The sequence below is a fragment of the Leptosomus discolor genome, chromosome 3 (assembly GCF_034619465.1).
Source record: "Leptosomus discolor isolate bLepDis1 chromosome 3, bLepDis1.hap2, whole genome shotgun sequence".
Lineage (NCBI taxonomy): Eukaryota > Metazoa > Chordata > Aves > Leptosomiformes > Leptosomidae > Leptosomus > Leptosomus discolor.
In genome coordinates this window covers 60,755,431-60,780,857 of record NC_141393.1, presented here as the reverse complement: position 1 = coordinate 60,780,857, position 25,427 = coordinate 60,755,431, and the positions used below count along the sequence as shown (strand labels likewise).

The 25,427-nt window shown below is 41.0% G+C and overlaps 1 protein-coding gene across 1 annotated transcript in view; it reads right to left on the bottom strand.

Annotated features, from left to right (window-relative positions):
- Positions 1-25,427, bottom strand: part of ROR1 (ROR family WNT receptor 1) — a 167,587-nt gene that overhangs the window by 20,560 nt on the left and 121,600 nt on the right. The window contains exons 3-4 of the mRNA XM_086462456.1: positions 20,061-20,348; positions 18,582-18,612 (exon numbers count right to left, since the gene is read on the bottom strand). Of these exons, the coding sequence (XP_086318582.1) occupies positions 18,582-18,612; positions 20,061-20,348 (319 nt within the window). The remainder of the gene's footprint in view (positions 1-18,581; positions 18,613-20,060; positions 20,349-25,427) is intronic.

Sequence of the window (25,427 nt, the reverse complement as noted above, 5' to 3'; positions counted from 1 at the left end):
AGGGCTGGATATTGTTGCACTCCCCTCCCCCAGTCACTTCTCGTTAGAGGATTTTGGTGCTGAAAGGAGGCAGGTTTGTGCAAAGACATAAACATCACTGGTGAGAGCTGACATGTGTTTTCTACTAACCTCATCTGGGCAGCGTTGCAGCCTCCACAGCTTTGGAAGCTTAATAAAATACATCTCTCGTGCAATTAATATCTTGGCAAAGATGCACCGCAGCAATTACTGTGTGTTTTTCTTTGTCATCATAAGAAAGTTTTACTAGTATCTCTACCAAAATGACTCATTTCGGGGAAACAAAAGCTGCCTAGAAAAGCTCAGGAACAGTGGCCACAAATTTGATCTAAATATTGACCAAAACTTAATAAATTATCTGGGATGTTAACCTCTGAGAGTCACTCTTTTCCTCCTCCTAAACACTTCATAACAATCCCTTTCCTACCAAAACTCTTCCTGCAAAGTGAACAGGCGTTCCCGCAAGTAAGGGTGCGAGTCGGCCGCACGCTTGCTCAGCAGCTGCAGCTGGTTAGGAAACAACCCTGGTAACAGCGTTTGGATCTTTCCTGGCAGATTTCTTACATCATTATTCAAGATGAACTGCAAATCATATGCTTGTAGTTATGGAAATGGCAGGACTTGCACTTATGTTTTGTTTGACAAAGCTATTTTAAGGTTACGTTTGGAAGGTCAGTTTGTCCAAGTTTCTAGATGCAGGGGGAAAAAAAAGTAAAACAATTTTGAAGAGCAGTCAAGCAGGATAAGATTACAAGCGCTAAACGTTGCCTCTCTATCAAACCTTTATACTGCACAGGAAAACACACTCCCTCCTCCTGGATTCCCTCACGGAGCTGCAATGATCACACACACACACACACACACGTACGTTCCTTATCCACCTCTCATCAGGCATTAACCTTTCGATAAGGAGTTTTTGATGGAAGGATCATCAGGTTCACCCCATAAATCAGCTGCAGCCACTCCACCCTGAGTGATACCAGCCTCCTTCTCCGCCCCACCAGGGCTCAGGCCCTCACCCTGATGGCCCTCGGGAGCCCACAGACAGGACCAGACCGAGTCACATCCACATCCATCTCCTACACAGCAAGAGAGCAACCCATGGGCACTGCGCTGTGGAGCTGGACATGAAATAATATAGATGGACAAAGGGAAGAGACTTCCTGTAAGTGCCTCGGCCCCACCCCTCAGGGATTTTGTCCAAATCCCTAATAACTGGGACCTTTTTCGATGCACATTTTATGAGCAGCTCAAAGCGTAGTACAGTCCGAGCGCCGCACCTCCACCACCCACCACGCTCAGCCCTCATGGTTTAGAGCAGCTCTATCTGTGCAAGTGATATCAAGCCACTGGATCTGATGGAGCTCCTTAATCAAATATCTCATTGCTTTCATATGCACAAAAAGTGTTTAACTGACCTGTTTGACCAGGAAGCTGATATTCCCCAGAGACCATTCTCCATCTATAGCACTGCCTTATGGGAGAGCTACTATGGGTTTGACTGCTGCTGCATGAGGCCAGCAATTTTCCACACAGGAACCGGAGAACAACATAACCTTCTGCCTCCTGGGGTCTGCCAGGAGAATATACATAGGACTACAAATAGGTTGTGTCACAAAGGACACACTATAGATCATACTCAGTCTCTAGTCAGCTAAAAATCCCCAATTCTAAGGAATTTATTCATTATTTACTCACATGACATTATGGAGGTTGTTCAGATTTCATTGAGCAATAAAATAAGTTGCAGATGAAATTGTGCATCTTGCCCACAAATTTGATTTCCCCCGCTGCCTTCAAAACACACAGAAAAGTGCACCTCCGTGATATATTAAAAAAAGAAACTCTAAATATCAGAGAAACACAGTCAAGGTTGAGTCACCTTTCAAATGGCTTGATGTGGACATTAAGGGCTTTATTCCCAAATATTTTACTGCCTCTCTACAGGCATAATGGGGCCTCAGAGTGTTCATGCAACTGATACCGCATGAGAAGGTCTCTTTACACCCAAAGTGTGGCAGAACCAGGCTTTAACACATAAGGAGCTGGGTCTTTTGAGGAGCACTGGTTTGAGAAAGCAGCAGGGACAAGGGTACTTCAAATCCCTGTGATTAGAAGAGGGTGAGAATAGTAATAAGGTTATAAGTAAAACTTTTATGTTTGCCTTACATTAAACCTCTTTTGTCGGATGTCCTTTTTTTTATGAAGAATTAACATTTTAAATTTTGCAGTTAGCATTGCTAATGATTCCTGTCTCTCTCACAACTGCTTATTCATTGCTGATGACTGAAACTGCTGCAGTGTTCAGTCAGCAAAGAGATTTTGCTTGCTACTGTATGATACACACCTACCTTTGCAACAGGATAGTCAAGTCTTCTGGAATATACAGGACATAACATATTCATGAATGAGAACATCAAAAATGAAAACATTTAATCTAAAGCAAAAGGCAATTTTTTACAGCATTAACACACACACTATCTAAATAACATGTGAAAGTGTCTTCATTTTCAAGCTATTTTTCTACCCTATGCATTTTTTTTTTTCTTTCTCTCCTATGGAAGGACATCCAAACTTCCCATTCTCCAGCAACATGTCTTAAAGACCTGGTTTGTTCCCTGATAAAGCTATTGCAGACTGTTCTTTGCCTGGGAGGGGCTTCTTACAGAAGGCAATATCCCACTCTTTCCTGGGCCTCAGGACACTGCAAATACAGCTTTGAACTATTGCTAATAATACAAAAACTTGTAAGCACCAAGAGTCAATATTGAACACTATAAAACGAGTTTCTGAACTTCTGCAGCCCATTTTATCTCTCACTGACTCTTTCCTGTTTCACCTTATTTTCTGAAGTCCCAGCTTTATTTCTGCTCCTCCCTCCCCTCTCCTTCCTTCTAACATTTAATTTCTCTTATGTGACTCAACTAGGTCTTTCTTCTCGTGACCTAATATTTTAACCTTAAGCATGATGAAAAACAGACTTCGCAAATCTGACACTTGAATTAAAAGTGAAACACATGCCTCAGCACAAGTTAATTAAAAATAATACATATAAGTTAGCTTGTTTAAACTATTACTTGAGCAAAAATTTGTACCCATCAATAACTACTATAGTCGACAATTGCTACAAAAATAACAGTAACCACCATAAGCTCAAACTTACTGCTGAAATTAGCTGTTAGTTCTCCTTTGATTTAACAAAAGTTTTCACAGAGACTGCCAAAGCTGCTGCGCTCTACCCAAAGAGATGCCGGAGCACACAGTGTGCACGAGGGCTGTCTGAATCCAGGGCATGAGTACGGCCTTCTTCACACCAGCACCCCATGCGTGAGCCCTGGACCTGCTCAGCATTGTGCATCACTGTTAGATGCCCTAATACCAACCCAGATACCAATAACTGGTTGCAGATAACTAATTTTACAGGCATGTAGCCTTGTTCCTCTCAACATGGTAACTCTTGCCCTGAAATGCGTACCTGTGGTTCCCTGTAATGGGATAGGGGAGAGGCCAGGCACAACAAAGTAAGGACAGCAGATGGAGAGTATCTACATGGGAAAAGACGATCTGAAACTCCAGACTCCTTTTTAAAAAAACCTAGCAGAAAATGTATTTTTCTAAACAGCCTTCCTAGGAATTATGTCCAGAGTTTCTCTCTGCTGACAAGCAGTCTGAGGGTTGCTGGGTTTATGAGCATAATACTCATCCTTTGGCTGGGGGTAGTTGGAAGTCCAAAACTGTTTTAAGCAGTTAGTCTTATTGAAATAGTTGGTCAAGCTTACAACTGTGAAAACATTTAAAGTTCACATAACTTGTAGGTCTATCATAAATTCTGTTCCTGACAGACACACATAAATAGAGGCTCCTCAGCTGGGAATAGCCAGTCTGCTTTAAAGGATATCTTGAGTTATATTAAACTGAGAACGTCTTGCGAAAAAGATTGCTTTCAAGATAAAAAACTCATTCTTAAGAAAGCAAACATTAAGTGAAAATATGCTTCAGTGAAAATTAAGAGCTGTCCATCCATGCCCTAATGGTAATTGGATAAGGCATGGAGAACTTGTTTGTTTTCTTTAAAAGCATGTTGCCTCTCTATGTAGGCTGCACAGACCAGCGTGAAGTAACCACAATTCAGTAACCGTCTTGAGACTGAAATATTCATATTTTGGTTAGCCTTCAGAAGGATGCCTAGCCCTAAATTCTGAAAATCCTGATTTGAAGAAAGAACTGTGTAAACCCAGCAGCTTTCTGCTCAGAAATTAGTCAAATCCCTTCTAAAACTTTTGTTTCTAGAAAAAAAGGCAGTCACTGCCCTTTCCTACTGCTGCCCCAAAAGAGCGAATACATTGCAACAGCCCATCCTGACTATTTTCTGCAGCACCATTAAAAGAATTACTAAGTAAATTCTGACCTCCAGAATAATGTGGTAAATAAAGATGGAAACATCTAATTTTGCAAAGTCAAACAGTTCGAAACACTGCAAGGTTAAAGTGTTTGTCTGAGCAACTCAAAGAAAAGCCCAGCTTGTTTGCAGAAAGGTGTTTAAAGAAAACAGGTAAGATAATGCCTCTTTGCAGCTCATTTACAGCCAATAATTGGTATTCAAGGTGAAAAATCCACTTTCCTTCCCCCTCAAACCAGTACCATGTTTTTTGTGATTCAAGTGGCAGAAGGAAAAGGTACATGATTTTCTGGACTTGCCCAAGTTTGCAAGATACGCAATTTTTTTTTGTACTCACCAACAAATAAAACTATCCAAATTGCTTTATTTAGTTTTATTTCATTATTCCAGTGTGTCAGCAATTGAGAACAGTAATTCAATCAAATTTTGCATTAGAAATAATTATGCCAACTTGCCTCTGTGAATGGATCACAAATTTCTAAGGCATTTACACGTCATTACTTGGGTACTTTGATGCAAACTATGTTCAAGGTACATAACATCCAGCTCTACTATTTCTCGGTAAGAAAGTGCAGCTGTGTCTGCCAACCTGCCTCTGCACGGTGCGATGGGCTGAGCTGTGTCACACCGAAATTTCAGCCTTAATTCTGAAATTAATTTGTATTGATAAGGTTATATGCATGTTATATTTTATATTCATGCATTTCCTCACTGGAAAAATATTGTTTCAGATAACAGAACTGTTTCTAGAACCTTGTTTTAATAGAGTCTGTCCTGGCATATTTTTGCAGTTGTACTTTGTCAAATCTAAAAGCCGGTTTTTATCTTTTAGTAGGTGAAATGCTGGTTCATATCAATACTAACTCTTATCGTGGTCTTGTAATAGAAAACATGTATTTTACAACTGCATGAAAAATTAAATGAGGATTAAGCCAAACATCATTTAAAAAGGCATGCATACATACCATCCCTGTAGCAAAGTGATTTACGCACAGTGTGTGTGTGACGAAAATCAAAGGAAACACGGGTACTTATATACCATTGCTCCTTTTATCTAGATGAGGAACTTTATTTTGGCAAGATGGCAATTGCCAGTTTTGTCTCACAAAATGCCTTACATGCCAAGGATGGAGTAACGTTCCTGTGTTATTCACACCGAGGAAAAATACAGAGCAGCTCCACAGAAACTCATGGAGTTCCTCCGGGTTTATCCCCACGCAGCTGAGATCACATTGAAACAGTCTCAGCTCCCGATGCCAGCTATTGCCCCAAACACAGCTCCCAAGGCAAAGCAAACATTCGCCAGATTACTCCTTCGCATTTATCGTCGCTAAAATAATATTTTCTCTCATTATCTTTTGTTCCTTTCAAATCTGCAAAAGACAGTACTCTCATGGAAGGTCAAATCCTCATCTGCTACTTGTGCCTAGGCTAATTTGCATTCGTTGGAGAGGAAAAACCGACACCACCAAATTTTAAACAAATACTAAAATCGCACAAGGAGATTTCTGAAACTAGCATAGCTGCAAACAGTAAAGAAAAGGTTTTTACTATGTTTTTAAGTTCAAGATTAAGAGATTCTGCTATAATTCATATTTGTTTCTCACAAGATGGAAATGGTGGAACTGTCAATGATAACACAAAGTAAATGCATTTATTTTTTTGTCATACAAATACAACAAAATAGCTTCTATTCCAAAAGTAACTAAAGAAGACACTAGATAGCACCTACTAAAAAATCAGATCTTTTAAACACAAGCAGGTCAAGCCAGCTTGCATCCAAGAACTGTAAAAGGCAATGTCTCCATGATCTCTTCACAGCTGTCAACTTAACCAACTGCCTGGCAGCCCTTGCATTGCCGGTACTCACACACATCATGGAAAGACCCAAGTGACTCCATGTCTGCTGGCCTTACACTGTCCAAGACAAAACAGTGGACTGGCTGAAACGAAGCCCAAACAACACAGAACTTGAGGCGGTAACAGAGCTGATGGCAATTCCCAGGAGCTGACAGAAAAGAGACCTCTCAGATGCGCTCTGGCCAAGTGAAGAGTTGGGTTGTAAAGATAACAATGTTTGTATATTTAGAATCTTATAAAGGCATTTGAACTGACACAGAGCAAGTATATTCAGAAGTTAAAGACAGATAAAATCAACATGACACTTCTTCCCCCCCACAGATGTTCTCTAGTTAATTCAACCCCACTGGAATTGGAACATAACATACCGGAGAGAAGTATTACAGCCTTTGTAGTCCCCAGGATGATTAGATGGAGGACTGCAATGGTCTCTTCTCACCTCTAAAACCTCCAAATCTCTAAACTAGCCATGATCTTTCAAAGGTGATCAGCTTGCTAAGTGTTCTTCGTGTTAATTGCCGGGCAGAACTGTGGCAAAAGAATGCGCCCATTCATCTTGAGCAAAATCAGGACTGAGAGAAAATGTATTTATTTAAAGTAAATTTACTGACACAAGAAATTTGCCTGGAAAACTAGGCAGGGTAACATTTGCAATTAATTTTTGCTTAACATGGATCTTTGTTGGCTCAGGCATCAATAATAGCATCCAACTAATAACAGGTCAGATGATAGCTGCTTTCCTTCCCCACCAAAGTAACTACACATATTTTCCTGTTAACAAGATCAATAAACTTGACACATTCTGAAATCGATGATTAACTCCTTTTACAGTATTTGAAGTCGCGCAGGTTACTGCTTTGAACGGCCAAAGTTAGAGCCTCACGCGTGTTTTTAATTATCAGGATAAATAATGTAACACCTTATAATCTTCCTCCTCGCACTTAATGATTTTGTGATGAAGTAACACAAATTGCCATTGAGTAGGTAACTACATACAGGCGGGCTGCGCAATGATGTTATCTTTATAGGAAAACTCATTCTGAAGGTTTTACACCGTACTGCAGCAGTGAAAGCACCTTGGGTCAAAACAGATTTATTCCCATTTTTAATGTTTTTACTAGACTGAATAAACACTTGCCCCAAGACTGAAACCACTGGTTCTCCTAAAGGCTGCGGAAGCCCAGGGTAAACTCTGAAGTTGAGCTCGGTGTGATTGACACATCCTAGCAACAAGGAGCTGCACTGTTGGTTGAGGGTGAGGATTGTTCCCTCCAGCTTCACATGAGCTTTCACAGCCCCTTCATCATGGGGCTCTTGCTCACAACACCCCTGATGTTGGCCGATTACAGTGTGGCTGCGAATGGCATTGGGTGGCCCTTTTAAGGCGCTGATTTTCAGGTGGTCTTCACAAAAGAGACTCATTTGAGTGTGGGGATGCCTGACGCATGCCTGTACTCATCCTCCCCCAGGAGCAGAGGATCTTGCTCCCAGTAGGCATGCTGGGCCACCCCAAGGGAGGTAGGACATTATCCAAGGTAGAAGCAGAAACACCCCATAATCACAGAACCATTTATGAACTCAGAAGATCTAAAGATGAGTGATTAAGGGAGGAAAATCTGCAGCTGCCCGGCTCCTGGCTGGGGCAGCAATTTGGAGGGACAAGCAGCCGTCCAGCACACGGCTCTGGGTCCCAGTCCTGGGAGGTCTCGTTAGGGGAACAAGCAAAGCCTCGGTGCTGAGTTCATCTGAAAGCGGAGGAGAAGCATAAAGTGCCCGGGAGGAGGAGAGGGGAGGTGGTGGGGAAGAAGAGGGTTACATACGGACACAGACAATTTTTCATGTGGGTGAAAGAGAGCCTAGGACAGGAAACAAATCCATCTCACAGAGGCCACAGACGCTGCTTCTCCCCCTTCCAGTACCCACGCTTTGTTTGCAATACTGTAATTATTATTATTACTATCTTTTGTTCTCTTGAATATTTCCTACCACACGCAACTGGAGTTTTAACTACCCTAATGTTTCAAATGTTTCATCTTAATTCATTTTTCAGCCCAGCGAGGCTGGCAGCTAGCAGATAAAAGAAAAACCTGCTTGAAGTTGTGCCCAGAGCTGAGCCATTGCATGCCATTACAATCTGATAAACCTCTTGACAGACCCCTCATTGCTCCTCCTTTTCTTGGTTCCCCATCAACACAAACTGAAACTAGCAGAAGAGGATTTGTTTAAGAAGTATCAACAACAGCTGAGCACTAAAGTAAAAGAACAAAATGAGAAAGAGATTGAGATTTGCCCACTGAGGTTTACTACCTGGTTAGGCAGGATATTTTATTCCAACCACAGAAACACAGACTTTAAATAGGATTTCCCTTATAATTAAAGGCCTTACAGCACAGGGGAATCTCACTGTACTTTGGAGATGACCTCAGACATTAACTGGTTTCTGAAATGTTTGACTATTTCTTTATTTCACCCCTTACACCTGACCAACTCCCATGGCTGTGCAAACTGCCAGAAGCCCAGGAAAGTGCTATAAGGACATACAGCCACCAGAAGTTGTAGGGTTTTAAGTAAAACAAGACCATACAACACTTTTAAACACGCTTGCTCCATGTGACAGAAGTTCAATTTTCTCTTTCAGAAAAACGTAACACTAAAGATGACTGATTCACAGTTTCATTTGTCAGTTTTCTGACTTAGGTACATTTACCTCATTCCATGACAGCTAGAAATCGTTTTATACCCTAAGTACGTGACACAGGTTGTACAATTATTGCCCTTCTTTCCTCCTACATCTAAAGACCTTTACACTCATCTCCCCAGAAATAACACCAGTACACACTGGGCAACAGTGCTAATGAGACAACAGTCATTCAAGAGAAACTCAAGTAATGTATTCTCCTGCAACACCAAAGTCTTACATTGACTGTCTTATCCCATCGCAGGCTGGTGGGGAGGGAAATCAAGAAGGTTGGTTTCCAGTCTTTTAGCTTTTTGGAGTGTGGTTTGTTTTGGTTTGGTTTTTTAACTGCTTAAGACAGACCAGCAAACCCCCAAAACAGCATAGAAAAGCTCCAAAAGCCTGGGACTGGGAGGGAGGAGGCTCTGGCACTTGGGCTACATTGTAAAATATGCCCCTCCTCCCCAAAACAACAGCATTCATCTCTATTTTAGCAACTCTTCGGTGAAGAGCCATTGTAGAAGGTACTGTGTTGTAAATAGAAGCAAATAAAACAACAGACCAATAATCTCTGCCAGAAACTTTAAGATACTGTGTTGTCCGAGCATAACACAGGTCAGGTCTAATCCCATGTGAATCAGAGCCACTCTAAAACATCGGGTTTTATTTGCCCTCTTTGAGGACAAGACATATATTCAGGGCAAGTCCTTTCCAAACTAAAGCAGCACAAAGACAGGCTCTGTTTAGCCAGTACTGTAACCTGACCTGGTCTAGGAAGGGTAAAATTAATTGTAATATTGTCAGATCTTGCCTCACAGCCTTTGGGCTCAAAGAAATCCTTGTAAGTCATTTAAATTGCTCTTATGATTAGAGCTAAATGAGGGGTTTTTTGATGAAAATTGTCTTAGAGAGAAAACATTGTCTTCTGAAAACTGGAATGCTTCACAAAAACACAGTGGTTTGGACAAAATTGCTGCCTCAATCTTTTAGCAGCTCCAGAAGGAATTTTTGGGTTGGCTTCAAAATAGCTGTTACCTGGAATGACCACATGAAATATGGGAAAACCAGGTTATACCTCTGTTCTAAAGCAGAGCCAGCATCCTCCTCCTCTCAAGTGAATATATGCTGGGCTAGGGGCTATGCAACATTTGTTCTCTGAGAAACAGATCTCATGGTCTCAGCTTCATTTCAAAATGGAATAAACCCAAATATTGGAGGCTCGATATTTTTAATAAAATCCAATATTTTTTTCCAACCACTCTTAGCTGCAGCCTTCATACAGAGCTTAGTAGCATGGGTCCTCTGTCCTGGGGTGGGTTGAACTCCTACCCTGACAACTTCTGCCAGGGAGTTCAGTGGCAAAAAGGCCTCTGTGTGACATGATATATAGCATTAACAGGAACAATACTTGGCAGGTCTGACTATTTGGTTTAACTCACAAGAACTCAGTTTATTATCAGAGTTAGTCAGACACAGATTGCCAACTGTGCATAATGATTTTTTTTTTTTTTTTTTTTTTGCAACAGTTAAAGAGTGTCTCCATAAACCCAATACCCTGAAGGCTGCAGGAGAAGATCAGCATAAGTAATATAACTTCTCAGCCTTTCCTGATTCTTTCTTCCTTTCTATTGCTCAACAGAAGAAACTTCAAAATGATCCTGATTTTGCTCCTTTTAAAACAAATCAGGAAAACATGCACAGTGTGTAACTCAGGGTCAAATTATATCATTACAGGATTTCTTTAAGTGTTTGTACAAACACTGACAACTGAGATCACCAATTAGAGAAGGGAAATCTATGCTTTATCTGCACTTTATGTATCAGCCCTTCAGTTCCTGCATGGGATTTGAAATATCCCTAGATTCACAGTGTTAAAAAATTACAATAAGGTATTTGAGCCTAGTTTATAACGACAGCATAAACTCACCTTTCAGTGTTATCCTCAGGATTTATCAAACATGGTCAAGCAAGCTCAGTGCAACAGGACTAACGCAGCAAGGTTAAATTAACATACTAAAAAGCAGCTAAATATAAAAAGGCACAAGACCTGATCCAGACTTTCCAAAATGCTGAAAGCTGAGGACTTCCGAAGCAAGAAAAAGCAATTTCATCTTTTCATCTTCACTTCCACCGTGGGTTGTAAGACTTGCACAATCCACACTGCCTACCTCCTTCTGACCTCTGTGGGCATGCAAAGAAACTCTTTCACCATATAAAATACACCGTACATACCTTTTCTTTTCCCTGTTTGGATGCACAGTCAGAATTAGCACAAGAACTGTGTTACCACTTCTCGAGGAAGGCCAACATGCAGTGCTGAGAACTGATTTTGCCAAGAAACGAGACAGCAGTGCTTGTGTTCCCGTCCCTGGGTACCACAGAGCAGCTGCTGAATTGAGCTGCTTGTAGCAGGATGCTGCACTAAGCTGCCTGTGTAGCCTTGTGCCTGAAAAAGATGTGGTGAGCAGGCAACGGTGCGGCTCATAAGCAGACAAGTTGGCTTCAGGACAAGGGGAACAAAATGTGGGGGTCAAGTTTTCAACTCCCCCAGTCTCCTGGGGTCTTGCTATAAATAAATCCTGTGTGCAATGTCAGGAGTTACTGACTGTGCAACTGGGTCACATTAAAGCCTTTTAGAAACAAAAATACAAATCTTCTTCAAATACTGGCTGTAGCATTCCACAAAGGCCATTTCTATACCAAACATTTATTTGCATATGTAGTTGCTATGGGTGATCCTGTGCAGAATGAAAACAAATCCAGTCCTTAATAGTACATTGTCTTTTCCCTTCTATTATAAAAATGCATTGGGTAACTCTGGCTCCCGATGTTAAAGCCATAATATACTTTACTCATTTTTCCCTCCCCGCTCAAAAAAATATTGACATCAGTGTAATTAATTTGTTTTCAGATAATACAACTGGGTCTCCATATTGTGTCATACCTTTCCTTCATGCCACTTGAAGACAGAAGGGCTTTCTGTTTGCACTACAGGCAGGTAAGAGTGGAACACTTCAGCTAAAATTTGTAAAAATCTTTATCAGATACCCTTTCAAAAGTGAAAAGCACTTTCTAAGGTCAATCTTTCTCCAAACTACAGGCCAGTTTCTTTTCTGTAGACTTACCACAGTTTAATCCACTTCATTAGTAAGAGCTGGGATAAGAGCTCTGTGGCAAAGAACTTGGATTTCTGCAGCATTGCTCACATGAAAACCAGTGGACAACGCAGGGCCACAGCAGACAAGAACAATAATCCAGTGGCACAGCTTTTGGCCTGCGCCTCCAGAGCCAGAGCTCAACTCTATTTTGTTACAGGTTACACATTCAATAGCTTGGGCAAATCACCCCAGGGAGTCAAACCCAGACAAGGTGACCAGTGTGACTTTAGCTGCAGCTGAAGTAGCACAACCAGCTGCAGTTAAGGCAACTGAAATGCACCTTTAATCTTACTCTGGCTCAGTTTCTCACATGTGGTCTGGGAGATAAGAGGAGGTAAAGAGGCAAAGGATCCTGGGATCTCAGATAATGTGTATATTTAGCTATGTAAGTACCCTAAAGTAGATAAAATGCACTAGAATGCTGTCTGTAACCTATTCATTTAATAGAAGACACAAATATGGCTTCTTAAATTCTGTACTACATTTACCCAGAGCTTTTAATTTATTTTTGCTTGCTCAGGAGAGTCCAAGAGCATGCCGCCTCCTAAACCATACACCCTGGTGCCTCAGGAGTCACCTTACTGCCTGCAATGCTACAGGAATGTCGCAAAGAAAATCGCAGTAGAATAATCAGAACAAATGAAAAGGTGAGACAATGGCATAGCAGATAGTGTGCACCAGATCAAAGACCCAGTGAAGAGGACAAGTCCAGCTCTCCCTGGAAACATTTCCATTCCACAACTGGCATGCTCACAGCAGATAATCTGACTCTCAGACCCTGGTAAAACTAAGGGAGTATTATTTTCACTCAAATGAAGTAATGCAACAGAACATAACATGGTTTCTGTCAGCATCAGCCACTCAGACTTCATCGTCATACCGTGTGAATTTTTTGCACAAATATATTTATATTGGCCTCCATATAGAATATCCCACTTCAAGCTTGCATCTCAGATCCTATATGCAGTATGCACAAGCTGTTGCACCAACATGCAGTGGGGCTATAAAAGATCCTTCACCAAAACTCATGGAACTTGCCTTCAGTCCTCATTCAAAATTTCCACCGTCACTAAGCAACAGGGAAGTAGTTTCTGTGACAGCCACAAAACATGTTACAGGGCTGCAAATCAACCCTCCTCCTTCACCAGGATCCTGGGAGGTCAAGCCTGGTGCCCAGCCCAGTCACAGGAGCCCTGGGGTGCCAGTTGCCACGGGCAGGCAGCAGCAGGGAGGTCAGTCTCAGGATGCTGCTGGAGTGGCCCTCTGGTGAACCTACTCTTGCCTCCTTATCAACAGTTTTTATTCTACAAAATTTAGCTTCTACGGCCAAAAGGGGAAAGTCTCTCTGTTACTCTTTGAAATCCACAATCAAATACACAGTTGGCCAAGTCTCACCTGGATGCTGGCCAATGGTTATGTGTTTTCTCGTTGAAGGAACCATGCTGACATCCAGCCACACAGAGCCACTGTATAAAAGATCTGCTTTACTAAAAAACCCAGATGTGTTTAACTAAAAAAAAAAAAAAAAAAGAAAAAAAATCTTAATCACTAAAAAAGAGGATGAGAGAATCCTGTGGGGTTTGTGGTTTCACAAGCCTTGCAAGCTATTTCTGGGAATCACAAACCCCATTTGATTTTATGAATCAAATGCCCCTTAAAATTACAGCCCTCTCCTCTCCTCTTTTCCTCCTCTCCTCTTCTTATTCCCAGCGGTTAAATAAAGAATGAACAATACCATATTTAGGTTATATATATAGAAAAGGCTCCGTTAAGAGTAAAAGGACTGTTCAGGAGCAATACTGACACAAGGACTGTATATACTCTACTCAGGAGGTACCAGTCTGTGGTATACACATGCAGTCTAGATTACATTCATGCTGTTGTCTTTCTGCCACACGGTAACCACTGCACATCCAAGAGCAATAACATTGATGAGCTAGTCATTTTTCTCCTTTAAAACCTAAAACATCATGTCTTGCAAACTTACAGAATACTTCCAAGAGGTACTCTGATGTTCTTCTGATGTTTCCACTGTAATGAAGTCAAAAGCCTGTGCTGTCGAGTGAACTATTTCACAGGCAGGCTAAGACTTTTTGAAAGATGCTCACCACACAATAAATTGTGCGTGGGCTTCCAACACAGAATATACAGAGCATTTTCCTGAACTCTTCCCACTAGATTATACTCCAGCAGGCTTTGTCTTGCTCATTTTTAGACTGGACCATGTAAAAGGGCGATTTTTTCTTTCTCACTCTAGCTCTTGTGGCAGTTCTCAACAGAGTGCAAGTGTGCTCTACCTCCTCTAATTTCAGTGACTTATGCCTAGGTTTTCTTCTGGAGTGGGTGAAGTTCAGGGCAAGCACAGGGCCACTGCTCCAGGTAGTAGAAACAATACAGAATAAGAAAAGCAAGAAAATAATAATGGAAAAGATGGGGCACACAACCATTTTCCAGGCCAAAGTATCTCTATTGTTATATTAAATTCTCTCATCTCTGGGAATCTGCTGTGCCCTGACCTCAGCCCTTTCTGATTTTGATCTCTGTAGCAACCGGAGAGACCTGAGGTTATGATAGACACTCCTATGTCCTTAAAGGGCCAAACCTTGCTGTGGACTTTGGATAAAAAGTGAGTTTCAAAGTGATGTGAAGCATGGGAACTTCAAAAATAATGTTAAAGTTATGATCTTTCAGGAAATTTTTAGAAGCAATGGCTACAGGGGTGCATGTGTATGTGTGTACAAAATATATATATACACACAGAAATATGCAATGCACAAGTACACACTGACATACGAGTTAACTAGCAAACATGTTCCCTTGCATCTCCCTGAAATTATTCAATCAATTCAATTCGAGTTTGCATTCATAAATCCCATGGAAAAAAGAAGGGGCTAAATTAGCTGCTGGTGGCCTTTCACACCAAGAGCCTGCAGGACCCAACCTGTCTGCCAGAAGAGGCCCCCCCAGAGTCCTGCCTGTTGTGGAGGTGCCCTTGACACCATCCACTTCATGGAAACTATTCCAGAAGTCTGAGAGCTGGAGCCAGCACGGCTGCCCAGGTTCCTGGGCACGCATCAGGACTGTGGAACAGAGGCATTCGCACTCTCCCCACAGCTCATCGACCTGCTTATAGCTGGTGCTGTATCTGTACCTTCCAGAAAAACAAAAGATAAAATAATGATTTATTTATAAAGCAGAGGCATGGGTTGTTGTTTTTTTTTTTTTTTAAAAAAAAAACAACAAAAGAAGCTTCTTCAAGCTATGTCAGAGACACAGAGCAGCAGAGCACGTTAATGGAATGTATCTCCATGGCCTCGCAGATAAGGGCTTTAAAGCTGACCTTTGCCAAACACAACAGAGTTAAAGGAAGGACATTCAGGTCAGCCAGTGCTTTATACTGCAGCGATACCTTGGGTTCTTGATTTCCTTATGGACTGCAGTGGTATGTTTCTGCTGGATTTTCTTTCATTCACTTCAGAACGATTTGCAAATCAAGGTTTTACAGAAGTCACCCATTTAACCTTTTCATTTTTAAGCTACGGTTGGCCCATCTATTTTTCTGCCATCGTATCAGTGCAGAACTCTGCACCTATAAATTATATGAAGAAAAAGTGCTAAGTGTATGGATTTTTTTGAAAACATGATCCTCAAATTAAATTCTTAAATGAACAGAACCTTCCACTCACAGCAGATTGATAAAGACAACATGGGAAAAGCACGCCCACTGGAAAAGGCTGTTACTTGCCATCAGTTTTGTTCATTGCCTTATCATAGGACAAGAAACTCATGCTGATAAAGCACACACTATCCAAGTATGAGTTTTCATTTCCACAACATCCTCCAAAGCACTTTCCATATTTAGCCTTCATTTAACCACTGTAAAATAATATATGTCATGTCTGTAGGATGATGTATGGCTGGTGTCCATTTGCTCAGAGCAACACCAGCAGTCAGCCTGCACAGCAAGGGAAGAGAGACATAGGATCCTGTGAATGTATTTTGGGGAACCAGGATCAGCTGAACCCACAGACCTACAGCCAGTTTAGCCAAAGGACCAGGACCAATGCCCTAACTTTTGAAAAAACAGCAGGAAGATATTTTATGACCCAGGTTCCAGGACTATTCCTGAAGAAAGTGTTTCCCCATAGGACTCCTACGAATCTTAAACGACGGGGAGGGAGGTCAGCTATGTAATACATCCATCTCCCTGGAACTTGAAAATTGAGACTGGCATAGATAAGGTTGGTTTTCACAGATAAAAGCATGTATTGCTCATGACAATACTTATTGCTGGTCTAATAGCAACGAGAAGTCCTAAGATGGCATCAAGGCTATCAAACACTGTAATAGTCTAAGGGCTGATGCATTCAAAGGGTCTCACAGGGAGTAGGCTCCAACTTCTCTTCATATTTGAAGAAATTTCCATCAAAAATTTGTTTTAATCTCTAGAACAACTTAAATTTCTTTTTCAGACATGAAAATTTAGCAGAGCTGTACAAAACCCTTTGTTCCCCGTGCTGAAGAGCACTGCTGCCTTCAGCCAGTAGTCCTTCAAGCACTTTTTTGTGACACTAACCTATGGAATATGGGCTCACTTTTACCACAGGCATTTCCGCCAAATTTTCATTAATTTCATAGCTACGAATTTGTTTGCCAACTTGTACAGGAAGAAGGCTATGCATTAGTAGGCTATACAATACTCAAGATATTGTTTGCATGGATAGAACAGCAAACAGCAAGGAATAGATTTCAAGGCAATTTCCCTCCTGCATTCCACAACATGCAATTTCTCTTTGCAATTTCACTTCACACAGCTGGACCTAACCTGCTGCTGCTATCTGTGCGGCTCTTGCACTCATGCCACTGGCAGTAGATATGATCTAGTTTCAAGACGATGTACATGGACCTTTTTTCACTCTCATTTAGTATGAGTTCCAAGTTTATAATTTCTTTGTCATAAGCTCCTTCCTGATTCTCTTATTTCATAGATTAAATCTGGTTAGCTTCTATAGGGATCTAAACATTCTCCATTCAGTAAAATGGAGATCCCTCTGCACATTTCTTTGGATATGTTTCTCTCCAATGTTTAGTACAATGTGACCTCTTACTAGACAGAGCCCACAACCTCCCAGGGTAATGAAGTGTAATTAAATATCTTTTTTGCTAAAAAATTATAAGGCACAATTATAAAGTTAACTATTAAAGAGGACTATTAAAGAGGATGTCTCACTTTTTTTTCACCTTTTCACATTCTTTGTGTTTGTAGACATGCATACAAATGGGCAGCGAATGCTGAAAACAAAGTTAAAATCTCTGATTAAGTCACTTTAAAAAAAATTTAATGTTTGATATGCCCCCACTTCCCACAGCACCACGAAGCTTTCCTCCCCAGAATGCCACAATCACAAAGAGCTTCCCTTCCAAAACAAACTCAGTAACTTCATGTCAGGCACCTTCAGATGGGAAGACAAAAACACATTTTGTGATGTTCCATTAGAGGGCATCCTAGCATGTCCTTTTGTGGTTAGATGTTCCCCCTAATTCATATCCTTTGCAATACTTTGTGAATGATCGTCTATAAGGACAGTCAGGGACATTCACATCCCCAAGCTTTGGCATCCCTTGTAATTGTATTAATAGCTACATTTTATGTTTTAGTTGGTTCTGTATTTCTCTGCTAATGGTGCAGCTTCCGTCACCAGAAGAGGTAGGTTTTCAGTATTGTTCCATGCATGTAAGATGTGAATAAACTGGACACGCTATCACAAAATTAATTTCAAACTTCAGAACAGTTGAAGACCACACTTGAAAACAACAAGGGACTACAAAAGGTCAGCAAGTTTGATCATGTATCTTGAAACTAGAGGGAAAGATAAATGTACGTTCTCAAAAGCTACCCAAGACAGAAGCTCCGCTGCCAAAACACAACAACGTGGCAACTGCTCAGACCCAGCAGCAGGAACCAAACCCGAGCTCCAGGATACAGGGAGTTGTCCCACCCATGTACTCAATCTTTAAAAACTCAGTTTTAATACAGTTTACTAATACAGGTACAGATAGATGCAGATACAGTTTATGACCATCAGTCTGCTTAAAATCAGTAAGAGGCCCTTAGGTAGTAAAATCTACTTCTAGTGATAAATATTTTCCAGATTGGGCTGTGGCATGTATAAAGATCAGTTTCTACTCATACCTGTTGGTACACTGAAATCAGTTTGAAGACTGAAGGCACCAGAGGATCTAAAGGTAATAACATTGGAAATTAAGAAGTCTAGGGTATGAAATAGGAGTTGACATGATAACATGAAAATATAGCTACAAGACAGATAATTCAGTTATAATAAATTACCATACTATCTGACTTAAAGTGGAATGTAAAAGTGCTCCTGTCACACAAAATGAAAAATGAACTTCTGACTGCTGAAATGCAAGATTAATGAATCAACATAACAGACATGAAACAACTTACGATGATCCTGGACTTGCTGTTGGCGGGGGACCTGGAAAAGTGACAGAAGAAAAACAGTGTGATGAGTTATGGTGAGGTAGCAAGCAGGAAGCTTTTGAAAACCTTTTAAAAGATAAAAGTAACAGTCTGTCATGTTGGATGTGGTTTATGTAGTTTAACAGACAAGTTGCAGTTTCTCAGTACCAAAGACAAGATTGTATCCTGCAGCAGTGGTTGTCAGCAAAATGTTGCAGACAAGGACAATAACCAGGTGAGGCACTCATCCTGCATTTCAACTGGGTCTTGGGTCATCACAGGAAAGGTTACAGCAAACCACAGAAGGCTTGTACAAAAGCATGTTGTGACTATAACTGGGAGAACACAGCATCATTTCCCTCTATTAGTCTTCATTATTTATCAGGGAATTCAACCCAGGACTGGTTCAGATGCATTGATCAAATTTGCTCTCGCCTCAGTGGGCTTTGGCTGAGAGGGTTTTGTTGTTACTGCCCTCGGTGCTTATATTTTGGCAGCTGCTGGAAGGGCTGAGCAGGCTGGAGTGCACGTTTACCGGCACAGCGCAGACCAAACAGTCGGCTGCAGCAGATTTCAGGGAAGTTCATACTAATGAGTATTTTCTCTAGAAACTTAATTGTGAGATTAAATATTGCTCCAGTCAGAAAAAGGACAAAACCTCACTGTTTTCTACAGAAGTGTCAATGAAAGTATCATTACTGAGATAAAAATCTCCTACATTTCAGATACAGGCTAAAGGACAACTGCCTTATGAGAATATCTCATGATTGGTTTCTTACTAGAATTTAGAAAATGTGGGAGATTTATGAAAAAAGACTATGAAACATACATCATTCATTGTGTGTTATTTGTCCAGTTCCTAAGAGGAACTAGGACTCTGTGCGAACACCTTCATCTCAGCGAATTGTGAGGTTCAGGAGAAGATGCACAAAACCTGTTTCTTGTTTGGAATCTCCTCAGTTGTGAGATCAGCTTTGAAGGCAATTATCTCAATATAAACTCTGAAGAAAAAGCGCTTATTTTACTTGACAGGTGTGTGCATATATCATCTCACTAACATGCCCTCAGTCCATACTGCAAGCTGAAATTTCTGACTTACTAGAGACAAAGGTGGTCACTCAGGCACTTGGGAACAAAATATTTTTTCTCTTCTGGTCTGAATCCACTCATGTAGCATGTTAATGAACATTGTTGTTTAGTGACCTCTGTGTTTCAGTCCTGCTTCCAACAGGCTTTTAAATAGTAAAAGGTACGGTTACAGCTGGCAACATGAGCATCTCAGCTGAGCAAAGAACAAACAGGCAGAGGGGATAAATTGCCATCCCAGAGATGCTCCCAGAAAGAGGCTGAAGGAGACCAGTGGCTGATACCACAACATCAGTATGTTCATTTTCAGTGGCTAAACAGACTTTTCTCCTGTTTTTCTAAGTCACAGTTTAAACACTTGAAAAGGAGAAAACTTACCAAATTTCACAAACAGCACACCAGTTGTAGAAACAGTTTTTCTGCCATTAGTCGCAACGCACTGGAAGTAGCCAGTATCTGTAGTGTCAAGGTTCCTTATTCGCAGTCGAGACCCATAGCTTGTGGCACGGAAGGAGATCCTCCGGGGTTCTTGGACAACTGGTGCGTCGTTTTTCAGCCAACGGACCGTTGGAGGAGGATTGCCAGAGACTTTACAGTGCAGTTCTGCGGTCTGGCCAAGGGTGGTAGTTATGTTATTCATAGGTTCATCAAGTGTCAAGAAGTAATCTGTTACAGAAAAAGAAAAAATGGTGAATAAAGAATTCCAGCTCAGGAAATGCCATTTTAAAAAAAGCTCATTCTTGTCTTCAAAAGGGAAACAAAGGAAGTGGCTATCAGGTTTAGTAGAAAACAGTAATACTCGTTAATTGATGTTTTAGGGCAGGGATTAGGTCCCACATAGTTCTTCATGGTAATAAAAGGAAAAAATTTTGAAGTTTCCATTGCACTATAGTAATGCTGTGTTTCTTGAAAACTTCTCTTCCTTCACACACCCATGGATCCTCTCTACTTTCTCAACCTTATCCTGTTTGACTTCATTCAAAACAGAAAAAGGAGGTAACACTGTTTCTCTTTTTTCTTTTATTTTTCCTTTTTTGCTAACCAATAAATATAAAAACCACGTATCAGAAATCCAGCTGCTCATTTTGATGCCTCTGCCTATGCAGATCTGCCTCTGCTCATGTTAGGACCCACAAAATATAGGAATATACGAAACGAATCGCTCAGAAGTTAAGATCTCAGAGCCTTTTTCAATTGATTAGCAGGGCAGTGTAGACAGTATGTTGTCAATGATTTTGTAAGCACTAACTGCATAGATGAGGAATAAGGATCTTAGCTAGGAGATGGAGACCTTTTCTCACTCAGTACTTCCCTTGCTAAGAGTACTAAAGTTCATTTTAAATCTGAAATAGGTCTCATGATAGGTGCAAGGAGAAGATCAAGAATTCTTTGTTGAGATATAGAATGTTAAATCAAAATTCAGCAAAATTAATCTCTTCTAATTCATTTGTGAGCATTGCCTTCTCCTGTCAAGTGCTATTTCATTCTGCATCATTCAGGAAGAGGACTACTTCTAGTTAATTGTATTCAACATTTAATTAAATCCTTTAAAGGCAGAGAGCGAGATGGATTGAGGACAGGGAATGGAGTACGTGGGCTTTCATCTCCGTGTCACAGGTTCAAATCTAACAGTGGTCATTAGTGGCCAAACCCCATTATCATGTGCTGGCTGTCTCAGCAGGGCGGCCAAGGAATGAGAAATCCAGAGGCTGTACTCTGCTCTTGTGCTCTCAGAGCCAACCCGGGAGGTCAAGGAAAGCCCATCAGTCAGCAGACCTGTGCTGTGCTGCTTATGCTCCACCGTTCTCAGGTACATCTACTGTTAACTCCAGCAATAAGCCTGCCTAAAAGTACAGAAAAAATCTCCAGCATGTATAAAAACAGCTTAGCCAATTAACTTGCCTAACTAAACCACTTTCCTAATTATTTATTTTAATCATGTCTTTACTAGCTACTCCCTTCATTATGCTTTGAGTCTATCAGTATCTCAGTATCTCTTTCCTTTGTATCTAATCTGTGGAGCACGTCAGCTCTTACCCTGTATTTGCACAGCACTTTACACAGGGCGTCCCTGCTCTCATTTGGTCCCAAGGAACCATTAGGAGAAACCTTTAGCACAAAGGCTCTGCCCACACTTTTTTTTTTCCACTGATCGACTAGCGTTTTAATGGTATGAAACTGTGCAAAATACTACACTCCTATGGATCTAATTATGGATCTAATTCGGAAATCTGTGTATGCCATAAACAAGGCAGAGATCCCAGCCGTCGGTGAGGACAGATAACAGGGTCCCATGCCTTTTGCCAGGGGTGTCAGACTGGCCTTTCGGCTCTCCAGAATCGTTTCTGCATGCTTCATTGCAAAACTAGAAATGTTTCTGACTTGCTATCTTAATAACCTCCCTGGGAAGCATAATCTAAGTCAGCGCATGTACTCTTGGGTTCTCTCCACAATCTGGGTTTAATAAAATCACACTAATAGCATGGAACTGGATAACCACATTTAATTATCCAATGTAACATTTCTATACCACAGTCATTTATATAATTCCTGATAACATTTCAAAGACTAGTTCAGACATCTACAGTACAACAGTCAGAAAACAGAATGGCCTCAGTCATGGCCTTGCTGACAAATACCATGGTAAATATAGTATTTTAAAGGTCCTATGGTATACAGAAGAGGCAAGCAAAGGAGTAAGGATGTAAGGCAGGTTTCCAAAGGCTGGAGAAGGATTTTAAAGTATCAGTAGCAATAGTAAGTCAGTGTAAGAAGGGATGTAATGCAAGAGCTATGGTGCAACTTCTCTACAGGTAGAAAGAGAAATAGCCTCTCAGCATCAGGAGCTTCTGACTTCTCTAAGTGTTCTCCACCTTCTTCCACGAATGATCTACTAAAGAAACAAAACCCAAAACACATCTGCTAAATCCAGCTTAGCTTAGTCCTCAAACCAATAAATTTTGCATCTAAATCATAAATCAGATCAAGCAGATCACCTGAGAACAGATTTAAACAGGGCAGGTTTCAAGCAATTAGAAGCTTCATGAGAAGACCTTGCTCACAGACAAAGCAGTTCTGAAATTGAAAATGAGCTGAAGGTCTAACAGTACTTCCAAAAAACCTTGGACTGTTACGGAGACACGCAAAATTATGAGTACTCCTTCCCTGGCATGCACAAAAGCCATCCATTGCTGCCCTTGACTAGCATGGAGGGGCTGAAGAGAAGCCCAACTTTATTTTTAATACTTGTATCTTACTCTCACCTACCAAATCCCAACAAATCTCCAAAGCTACTGCCACCATCCTCTCCCTTTAATAGCAAATATGCAAGGAACACAGAAAATAGTCCCTGCCTGCTGCCAGGTTTCTGTCCAGGTCTCCCCCTGCCAGCCACTCTCTGGTGCCATCAGCATTAGCATCTCCTCTTTCTGGGACTGAAGGCCAAGGAAATAGGCAGCAAATCCTTCTTTTGTGCTTTCAGGAGGTGGCAAACGGGGCTGAGGAAACGGGATGGACCTGCTGCTTGCACACACGATGAAGACACCGTGTCGCACGGCCATGGTCTTACAGCATGCCACATTTTACCATGTTTCATTTAACAGTCTCCCTGCCATCAAGAAGTTCCCCAGATGCCCAGAGCTGACTCCCCCTGACCTAAAGAATAATTTCTTAGAAACATGATGGTTCCAATGTACAAGGTAATTACCATGCTTCTAAGAATTAACCAGTCTAGTGGCACTGGCCATCGGAAAGTCTGAGTTTTAATCCTGGCTCTGAGTAGTCTTGGGTGAATCACTTCAGTTGTGATTTTTAGAAAAGCCAAAGGGAAGTAGACACCCAAAGCCAATCAAAGCTCACATGGGATTTGTGCAACTAAGTCCTTTTAAAAACAGCCTTAAACTTTTTGGCTCAATCTCTCCAGCTATAAAGTGAGGATAATAATCCCTCTTACATCATGGGGAGGCTGTTATGCACATTAATGAGATAATGCTCGTAAAGCACTTTGAAGGTGAAAAGTGCTATGCTGGGATAAGCACTGTTGTTATATTTTAAGTTAAATCTCAGGATTTCAAGAACATAACAAAAGCCGGTCCATATTTTAGAGTAGCACTCTATAAAAATATTTTGGAAACATTTTAATTTACAGAAGTATGAGAGAACAGCCTGAAAAAGTTCTAAATAAAATTTAGCCCACCTATAATTTAATAATAGTCAAACTGATTTTTTTTTAATTTGTAAAAACAATTTACTGCTGGGCCTAGACCCTGAATGCCAAGTTTCAGCCCACAGAGATTGATTTTTTTTTTTTTTAATGGCTGAGTTATAAACCCTTGAAAAATGCTGACAGCCCCTTTACTATAGCAGCACTAGCGGGTGCCCTATAATGAACTTTTAAATGACTTGAGATAATATCTGGAAAGCCAAGCCTGAAATATATTTCTGGTTTTGAGCTGTTGCCAATGCAAACACAACACATCATAAGTCATCTTCATGATTCTAAGCGCATAAATTGGAGACACTGCATATAAAATCCAAATATTAGGTACCCTTCATGGCCAAACTTTTTACTGGTTTGATGTTACAGAATAGCAACAGCTGTGCAAGGACGAAATGTAGTGCGTTGCGTGTCTCAAAAGAAGAAAAGTGTGTGTATTTCCACAGCTCTGTCTTGACATTGTTAAATAGGAGCCTGCCCAGTCCTAATAAATCCTGAAGCATTCTACTGCTTTTAAGTGGAACCCAGGTGGCTTTCAAAATAAAAGCTCGTCCTCCCTGGCCAAGGAATGTTAATCTCCTCTGTGACCACATGGTTACTCTATCTTAAATTACCAAAGACACATCTTAGGAGCAGTAACACCCTCTTTGCTTGGAGGAGGATTTTGCTAGCCACAGTGAGACCTTTTTTCCCCCCAAGCACTGTGTGTGCTATGTGTTTCTGATTTCACTAGGTGTTTAAAGCAGGAGGGGGATGCAGGATTAGACCCTGAAATGTTCATTTGATGAGAAGAACTGTTGTTTCATTTATCCTTTCCTTTATGCCCTTCTGATCTTTCACAATATCTAAAGAAAAGCTAAAATTAAAGTCTCCATTCAAGCCATCACAAGCCTGAAAACAGCTTTAATCCAGGTGCAACAGACAGGCCGGTGTACCAAGTTACTTCCCATTACAGACGTGTAACAACACACTTCTCTGGAAAGGAACATCTCCAGATCTTTTCTCAAGCAAGCCTACAGCTGTGGGAACACCATTTCCAGCTACTGGACTGGAGAATAAGTTTAATTCTGGATTTGAAAATTCAAATCTGCATTGCAGCATGTAAAGCAATCACCTGCCCTGGCTGGAGTAAGGCTGTTGGGACACCAGTCTTAGAGACTGCTTACTGCATTTGCCTTTTTGCACCAAAAGGTTTAGCAGCTCACCAGTTCTTTGTCATAGCATACACTGGCAAGAAAAAAATGCAAAAAGTGTCTCAGTCAGTGACTGCAGGACAGATACGTTTAGTGATCGGTAACTTAAAGCATTGATAACTTTGTCTAAAGGGAAAGAACCTGTTAGGCGTGTCAGAGGCTCTGACACAGTCTGATTTAATATACTAGTCTAGAAAGAAGCATTTTTATTCATTCGGAGCTTTGGATTATCCACATTAGTCCAGTCTGATGCTACACTTGGACGTGCCCTGTACTCACATGTATTGGCACCACCATTGAGCTCAGAGCGTTGGAAATTTTCTATATGGAATTGTT